Genomic DNA, 10057 nt, shown 5'->3' with positions numbered 1-10057 from the left:
ATCTTATAATTACAACTTAATATCTTATAATTACAACTTGTGATTATCTACAGTCAAAATACATGAATGAATGACTAAATGAATGATTTACACCTTTTCTGCTGTATAAGTGCAGATCTTCATGTTCAGTGTAATTTAAAGTTAGCTGACAGTTTAGGTGTTTCACTGTCACACAAATGTTTTAAACCTTCAGTTTCCACAGCTGCTTTATTTATAAAACTACATAACAGATAATATAATATAATATAATATAATATAATATAATATAATATAATATAATATAATATAATATAATATAATATAACTCTCTGATAGTTGTCAAGTGTTTAATGATGTAAAAATCTATTTATTCATCATTTCAAAGTCAAATATAAACATCTCAACACTGTGAATTTCAAAATTTAAAACAAATTAAAAGAGTGAGAAGATAGAAGTCAGTTTCTCCAGGAAAAATGTTTGATTTTGTTTTGTTTTGTTTTTCTCAAAACTACGTAGTCATATGTAATGACTTCCTGGATAAAAAGCATCCTGTAGATCACAGAAACATTTTCTGAACATGAGAACCAAAGTTCTATAAAAACAGAAAATACTGTACTTGAGTTCCATTTATAACCTTTATTAAATAAACTTTCAGCTCAACATCAGCAGCAAATAAAATCATCAATAATACCCTTAAAATAAATCTAGTTTGATGTTTATGTTTGAGGCAGATTATGTCTCCTGACTCACTGAATCAAACCTCATTTGGGAACATTTGGGAACATTTGGGAACATTTGGGAATAGTTTTGCTCGTCTATGGCATCGTGTTTATTGGCAGATGAGATTTGTCCATCTTCCACCTGAATGACGTCAGTTACCGTCACACCAAACGCCACGATTGGTCCAAACCACAAGCAGCTGCTGATTCAGACGTTTCATGCAGAAAAGTTGCTGTAATTTAATTAAACTAAGATTTCTTGAATTTGTGATAATTATTACGATCACAAAGTTTCCTGGAGAGATTGATTAACTATAACAGTATCAGTATCATCAGTACTACAGTACTACAGTATCAGTATTATCAGTACTAGAGTATCAGTATTATCAGTACTACAGTATCAGTATTATCAGTACTACAGTACTACAGTATCAGTATTATCAGTACTACAGCAGCAGCAGTAATAGTACTACAGTGTCAGTATCATCAGTCCTACAGTACTACAGTGTCAGTATCATCAGTACTACAGTATCAGTGTTATCAGTACTACAGCAGCAGCAGTAATAGTACTACAGTATCAGTATCATCAGTACTACAGTATCAGTATCATCAGTACTACAGTACTACAGTGTCAGTATCATCAGTACTACAGTATCAGTATCATCAGTACTACAGTACTACAGTGTCAGTATCATCAGTACTACAGTATCAGTATTATCAGTACTACAGCAGCAGCAGTAATAGTACTACAGTATCAGTATCATCAGTACTACAGTACTACAGTGTCAGTATCATCAGTACTACAGTATCAGTATCATCAGTACTACAGTACTACAGTGTCAGTATCATCAGTCCTACAGTACTACAGTATCAGTATTATCAGTACTACAGTACTACAGTATCAGTATCATCAGTACTACAGTATCAGTATTATCAATACTACAGTATCAGTATTATCAGTACTACAGTACTACAGTATCAGTATCATCAATACTACAGTACTACAGTATCAGTATTATCAATACTACAGTACTACAGTATCAGTATCATCAGTACTACAGTATCAGTATTATCAATACTACAGTATCAGTATTATCAGTACTACGGTACTACAGTATCAGTATCATCAGTACTACAGTATCAGTATTATCAATACTACAGTATCAGTATTATCAATACTACAGTACTACAGTATCAGTATCATCAGTACTACAGTATCAGTATTATCAATACTACAGTATCAGTATTATCAGTACTACAGTACTACAGTATCAGTATCATCAGTACTACAGTATCAGTATTATCAATACTACAGTATCAGTATTATCAATACTACAGTACTACAGTATCAGTATCATCAGTACTACAGTATCAGTATTATCAATACTACAGTATCAGTATTATCAATACTACAGTACTACAGTATCAGTATCATCAGTACTACAGTATCAGTATCATCAGTACTACAGTACTACAGTATCAGTATTATCAATACTACAGTACTACAGTATCAGTATCATCAGTACTACAGTATCAGTATTATCAATACTACAGTATCAGTATTATCAGTACTACAGTACTACAGTATCAGTATCATCAGTACTACAGTACTACAGTATCAGTATTATCAATACTACAGTATCAGTATTATCAATACTACAGTACTACAGTATCAGTATCATCAGTACTACAGTACTACAGTATCAGTATTATCAATACTACAGTATCAGTATCATCAGTACTACAGTACTACAGTATCAGTATTATCAATACTACAGTATCAGTATCATCAGTACTACAGTATCAGTATTATCAATACTACAGTATCAGTATTATCAGTAGTACAGTATCAGTATTATCAGTACTACACGAGCAGCAGTAATAGTACTTCAATATCAGTATTATCAGTACTACAGTATCAGTATTATCAGTAGTACAGTATCAGTATTATCAGTACTACAGTATCAGTATTATCAGTAGTACAGGAGCAGCAGTAATAGTACTACAGTATCAGTATTATCAGTAGTACAGGAGCAGCAGTATCAGTATCATCAGTACTACAGTATCAGTATTATCAATACTACAGTATCAGTATTATCAATACTACAGTACTACAGTATCAGTATCATCAGTACTACAGTATCAGTATTATCAATACTACAGTATCAGTATTATCAATACTACAGTACTACAGTATCAGTATCATCAGTACTACAGTACTACAGTATCAGTATCATCAGTACTACAGTATCAGTATTATCAATACTACAGTATCAGTATTATCAATACTACAGTATCAGTATCATCAGTACTACAGTATCAGTATCATCAGTACTACAGTATCAGTATTATCAATACTACAGTATCAGTATCATCAGTACTACAGTATCAGTATCATCAGTACTACAGTACTACAGTATCAGTATCATCAGTACTACAGTATCAGTATCATCAGTACTACAGTACTACAGTATCAGTATTATCAATACTACAGTATCAGTATCATCAGTACTACAGTACTACAGTATCAGTATTATCAATACTACAGTATCAGTATCATCAGTACTACAGTACTACAGTATCAGTATTATCAATACTACAGTATCAGTATCATCAGTACTACAGTATCAGTATTATCAATACTACAGTATCAGTATTATCAGTAGTACAGTATCAGTATTATCAGTACTACACGAGCAGCAGTAATAGTACTTCAATATCAGTATTATCAGTACTACAGTATCAGTATTATCAGTAGTACAGTATCAGTATTATCAGTACTACAGTATCAGTATTATCAGTAGTACAGGAGCAGCAGTAATAGTACTACAGTATCAGTATTATCAGTAGTACAGGAGCAGCAGTAATAGTACTACAGTATCAGTATTATCAGTAGTACAGGAGCAGCAGTAATAGTACTACAGTATCAGTATTATCAGTAGTACAGGAGCAGCAGTAATAGTACTACAGTATCAGTATTATCAGTACTACAGCAGGTCACATGATGCACACACGCAGCTCAGAGGTGAAACCAGCAGAAAGCAGGAGAACAACAGGCAGAGGTCAAAGGTCAGACAGAGAATATCAGAGAGAGGACACAGAGTGAAGAAGAGGAAGAAGAAGAAGAAGAAGAGGGAGCCTGGAGGACTGACAGAGAAGAAGAAACTCTGTAACAAACGTCTCACCTTCTCTCTTCAGCGGCATGTCGTCTCTGATCCACATAAATCCTCTTTGGGGATTTTACAAACACACGCTGCATGCTGGGTAACGGAGTCCTAATCCCCTGCAGCCCCGCCCACCGCCGCTGTCTCTGAGCATTAAGTACTCTGATTACTTTACTGCAGTAGAAGTACCAGTACAGCAACGTAAAAATACTCCATTACAGGTTAAAGTCCCGCATGAAGTAAAAGTACACAAGTATTAACAGCTTGACAGTAAAAGTACACGTGTTATAGTATTATAATGTTTGTTTCATCACTGACAAATACACAGTATTTTAATGTGGTAGTTCATAGTAATAGTACTGCATCATGTTATATGTTCATCCATGTCAAATACTCACTGAGGTAAAAGTAGAAATAATGTTTTCTAAAAATACTCCATCACACGTCAAATGAATTTAAATACTTAAAGTATTAAAGTAAAAGTACTTATTGTTGTAATTCATCAATGTGGAGCCAGTTTGAGATACTTTGGGTAGATTACTAGTAATAATACTGCATCACAAGTGTATCATATTTATTTATTTACCTTTCATATAAATTGAAAAACACTTCAAACAACAGTTAGAATATTAATATACATTATTATTATTAGTAGTATAGTAGTAGAGGTACTGGCAGCATTAAGGACCGTTGTTAACGGTCTACACTGGATACGTGTTACCGCCCCGACCGGGATTCAAACCCCCGACCTCCTGTGCCAAAGTCAGTATTAGTCAGTGTTAATCATTATATATATATATATATATATTTATACCGTATATGTACCTTTTAATATATTTAGTATATATACTGTATATATGAAAGCCTGACTAATATCTCAGTCAGCTGATATTATCGGCTGTTATCAGCGTATCACAGATATATCACCGATATATTTTTTAAAGTTATATCGGCAGCACAGTGAAGTTTACTGTAAAATATCACCTCCGTTACATATACTTGTCACAAGTGTTTGATATTTAAGGAATCACAAAAAAATGTGAGTGTTAGATCATCAGCTGATACATCAATATATCAGAAGTTTTTCACTCCTTAATATCGGTGTGGTCCAGTATCGGCGGGGCTGTGATGAGCTGCAGCAGCGTCTGACGCTACTTACTGAGGTGAGATATCTACAGACTGTAATTAACATGATGCAGATGATCTCATCAAGAGCAAAATAACAAAGACAAACAAACATTTTGTCAACATTTCTACGTCCTGGAGACTAAATTATTGTAGTTTTTCCTTCACTGATCATATTTTAGCTGAATGCTAATTGTTAGCTGATGTTTTTCTAACGGCTAATAAACTGGCAGCATTAACAGAGGATTCATTGTTCTGTCATTAAAACTTTCTCAGTTTCACATCAACAAACATCAAAGTTGCTCAGGAGGAGGTGAGTTTCTGACATTTTTATTATTATCATCATAAAACTGTTTTATTTACATGAAGCTTAAACTGCAACAACAAAATGTTTTTCTGTGTTTGATCCTTAAAATCTGTTGATGTGCAGAATTAAAGCAAGAAGAACATTTACTGACTGACGTTAACTTTACACAGTTTGACTCTTTAATCTACATAAAGTTATCAATACATCACAAAAATAACACTCAGTGTATTAAACATCTCTTTACATTCATATTTCTTATGTAGAACAATAATGAAACTTCAACTAACTCTTAACGAGCAAACTGACCTGATTAAACCTGATCAAACAAAGTGAAAGTCAAACAGATAAACTCATCATATCATATATGAAATCAACAGTATTTGACTTGAATATATTTTAAGTCACGTTATGTATTTGCAAGTATCTGTTTATTGTTTTTAAATCGTTGTCTATTGCTGGTTCAGGATTCAGCCTCTAAAATGTGAAGATTCAACGTTTTTCTTTGTCGTACATGACAGTAAACTGAAGATCTGACATTTTATACATTAATAGATTCATTTAGAAAATAATCAGGAGATAATGGAGGGGAATCAATAATGAAAGCGATCAGGTACTTGTCTTCTCTGTGGTCAGTTTTTCAACTTGAAGAGAACCTGAAGGTTTAAGCGAGCAGTTTTCTAGAAGCTGTTAGAAATATAGAAATAAAAATTCTCAGCACAATTTATAGATATTATCAGGTTTAATTCACCTCAACTCCTTTTTTTTTATCAACAACAGGACGACATCCCTGATGATGATGATGATGAATAATAGATAATGCTCTTTAACTCTGCCTGAAACTGTTAATAATAATAATAATAATAATAATAATAATAATAATAATAATAATAATAATAATAATAATAATAATAATAGACAGGCTGTGGAGTGTTTTATCATTTGTTTTGTAAAAGTTATTTAGAAATAAAATTTAACTTTTCATGTTTAAACCAAGTTCAATCTGAGGAAGTCAATAATCACGTTCTGCTTATTGATCAAGAGTTTCTTAGACTGCGCCCTCAGTGAGGCCTGTCAGGTTCTCTTTATTCTTTAACTCTGAACAGATTAATCGGTGTGGCTGAACAATGAACCCAGACATTGAGTGTTTTTTTCTTAAACTGGAGCATCAAATATTGAAGTTTGTGGTTAATGTTGCAGCAGCCTGACAGACGGTGTCACCTGTAAGGCAAAGTTCAGGGAGAAATGTCCGTTAACTCAAGGGGTTGACAGGCAGCTTCACGCTCTCCGAGAGGCTGAAAACAAAACATCTCAGGTTGGTTCTTTTTTGGATTCACGCCTCGTGTTTTTTATCACGCGCAACCGCCACATATTCCTCTATAAACCGTTAATTTTTGGCGTTAAACCGTTTATTTTCGGCCGCGCTGGTGTTTTCAGTCAGGCGCCGCTCGGAGCGCCCCTCTCTCCTCGGGCAGGTTCGTTCACTGTCGGGACGACCGGCCCTCTGATTGGTCGCTTCTCGGGAAGGCGGGAGAAGAGCTTAGCACGCGATAGGTGGGCTGTGTCGTCGCTCATGTGGGTCGGCGTGGCCTCGCAGCTGGCATATAAAAGCGCGGGCTTGAGCAAGAACACGGGGACACGAAACCAGCAGCTAGCAGCTAAAAGCTAACGGCTAACAGCTAACGGCTAACAGCTAACGGCTAGCCGAGGCTAAAGTCTGCTGTTTTATTGAAGTCATGACTCATCAGCCCGCACACACACACTAACACACGCACGCACGCGCACGGAGAGCTCTGCGCGGGCTCGTTTTCACGCACCGAGCGGGTTTTTCGGTGTTTTGGTAGTTGTTGTTTTTTTAGGTGTGTGTGTGTGTGTGTGTGTGTATGTGTGTGTGTTAGCTCCATGCTAACAACTTCCTGCATGTTAGCTGGAGGCGGCTAGCTGGAGAAGCTAACTGTTTACCTGTTTGTCTCTGTTGGTTGGTTTGAATTATTCATGACGGCGCTCCGTGATTGGTGGAGTCAGCGGCGGGGGCGGAGCTAGGGACACATTAACAGGTCTATTCCTGTACAGTGTGTCTTCAGACGACAACAAGCGGACACAGTGAGTATGATCGATCACACAATGATTGATTACTGATTGATAACTTGTGAGTTAGTTAACAAGTGTCAGTCTGACTTTTTGGTGTTTATTGAAGAGTTTAAACATCCAGAACTACAGCAGTAGAGATACAGAGTAGAAATACTTCAATAAAAACAGAGTAAAAATACTGACTTACTGAATCTCAACATCAAAATGTTCTTTAAGATGGCAGCACGCTCTATTTATTATTATTATTATCAGTGATGGGGAGTAACTGAAGTACATTTACTCGAGTACTGTACTTAAGTACAACTTTAAGGTACTTGTACTTTACTTGAGTATTTCCATGTGATGTTACTTTACTACATTTCAGAGGGAAATATTTAGGGTTTAACGGTGCACAGAGTTCACGGTTCATTATGATTTCAGTACAGCAGAGGAAAAAAAAGGAAAGGTAGAAGAAACGTTTTGGTCTTTTATTTTGAAAAATGGCTTTTTGACTGCAACTATTACTGAAACAGTTTAGTTGTGCTGCAGTGGAGTCAGAACACCAGCTGTTATATGGTCTAACTGTATATAAAGTAGTTGAAACTACAGCTACAACAGTAACATGCTGCTCTAACACTGATGCTTCACTATTAATAATCTAATGATGTCATATATAATAATATATCAGTCAGAGGGACCAAACCACTACTTTCAATCACACTTTACTTCATGTCTTATTGTGACAGATGTGACCAAACACGCTGCCAACACAGTATTTAAGTATTTATTTTAGAGCTGCAACCATTAGTCCAATAATCAATCAGTCGATGTGTTGTGTGATCAGCTGGTGAATCTGATTGGCTCTGCCACCTGTCAGTCACTCTGACTCCTCCCCTCTCTTTGTCTGTAGATCACTGATTGGCTGAGCCGCCTACAGCTGGAAGATGATCAAGATGTCATTGGACAAAGAAAGTGTTAAAGTCAGCCCCGCTTTCCCCGCCGCCCCTGTCAGCCTATCAGAGCAGCCACAGCTCGCTAAGACCCGCCCCCTCCGTCCTAAGAATGGCTTACAGCCGCCCAGCAACAGTCAGAACCCGCTCGCCGCTGTGCCCGCTCAGCGGATCGCAAAGAGGCGCTACTCCATGGGTGTCGGCTTCAAGGGACTAGCCAAGCGCCGTCGCCGTGCCAACAGCGACAGCCAATCAGAGCCCGTGTTACCGAGTCACTTCCTGTTGGGCGGTAACATCTTTGACCCGCTGAACCTGAACTCGCTGATGGACGAAGACATCAACAGGTGAGACGATGGTGAACACAGCACACCTGTATGTTTCCTCAGGTGGACTTCAGTCATTAAACTCCTCCCTTCTCCTCCTCAGGGTGACCAATCAGGAGACACCGAAGTGTTCGCCCCTGCCGTCACGGGGCGGAGACCCCGTAGAGATCCTGGTTCCCCGTGACATCACCGACCCCCTGAACCTGAAGGGAGACGGGGGGGCCAAGGGGGAGGGAGCGGGAGTCCTGCTGTCCCCCCTGAAGTCCAGGAGGAGACACAGGAACAGAGGTGGTGGTGGGTTACCTGCCCGGGTGATCCCCCCCACCGCTCGTCTGACAGGTGAGACACCTGGAGGTCAATAACACGTTAACATGTCATTATGCTTCCGTCTGCAGTTCCCGTGTCGACCAGGAGGGCAGTGTTCCTCTAATAACATGTTAATAACATATGATATATGTGTGCTGCTCCCATGTCGACCAGGAGGGCAGTGTTCCTCTAATAACATATTAATAACGTGTTAATAACATGTTATATGTGTCTGCAGTTCCCGTGTTGACCAGGAGGGCAGTGTTCCTCTAATAACATGTTAATAACATATGATATATGTGTGCTGCTCCCATGTTGACCAGGAGGGCAGTGTTCCTCTAATAACATGTTAATAACATGTGATATATGTGTGCTGCTCCCATGTCGACCAGGAGGGCAGTATTCCTCTAATAACATATTGATAATGTGTTAATAACGTGATATGTGTCTGCAGTTCCCATGGTGACCAGAGAGGGCAGTGTTCCTCTAACATGTTAATAACATATGATATGTGTTTGCTGCTCCCGTGTCGACCAGGAGGGCAGTGTTCCTTTAATAACATGTTAATAACATATGATATATGTGTGCTGCTCCCGTGTCGACCAGGAGGGCAGTGTTCCTCTAATAACATGTTAATAACATATGATATGTGTCTTCTGCTCCCATGTCAACCAGGAGGGCAGTGTTCCTTTAATAACATGTTAATAACATGTTAATAACTTGATATGTGTCTTCTGCTCCCATGTCAACCAGGAGGGCAGTGTTCCTCTAATAACATGTTAATAACATGTGATATGCATCTGCAGTTCCCATGGCGACCAGAGAGGGCAGTGTTCCCGTGTCTCCTCTTCCCTGTGAACTCAACACGGCCATCACTTGTCGAGATGATGTAGCCCCGCCTCCCATCCTCCCCAGAAGACACACCCACCCCCCACCAGGCCACGCCCACAAACCTGGTAGCCTGGGAGACGGTCGCCAGAGGAGACGGCGACGCACCACCTCGACCAGGTCGGCAGACGCTGCCATGGCAAGCATTGTTACCACGGTAACCGCAGCTCAGTCAACCAAATTCCAGACGCCCGTGATGGGAGGGGCTAGAGCCAACAGGTGAGTGTTA

The 10057-nt window shown here is 38.4% G+C and overlaps 1 protein-coding gene across 1 annotated transcript in view; it reads left to right on the top strand.

The window, feature by feature from the left end:
• Nucleotides 1–6821: 6821 nt before the first annotated feature.
• mepceb (methylphosphate capping enzyme b) overlaps nt 6822–10057 on the top strand; it is a 5519-nt gene continuing 2283 nt past the window's right edge. Inside the window, exons 1-4 of the mRNA XM_042402043.1 lie at nt 6822–7394; nt 8272–8655; nt 8738–8973; nt 9747–10047. Of these exons, the coding sequence (XP_042257977.1) occupies nt 8306–8655; nt 8738–8973; nt 9747–10047 (887 nt within the window). The 5' untranslated portion in view covers nt 6822–7394; nt 8272–8305. The remainder of the gene's footprint in view (nt 7395–8271; nt 8656–8737; nt 8974–9746; nt 10048–10057) is intronic.

Source organism: Thunnus maccoyii, chromosome 22, assembly GCF_910596095.1.
Source record: "Thunnus maccoyii chromosome 22, fThuMac1.1, whole genome shotgun sequence".
NCBI classification, from domain to species: Eukaryota; Metazoa; Chordata; class Actinopteri; order Scombriformes; family Scombridae; genus Thunnus; species Thunnus maccoyii.
The sequence above is the reverse complement of the archived record's forward strand: the minus strand, read 5'-3'. Positions and strand labels throughout refer to the sequence as shown.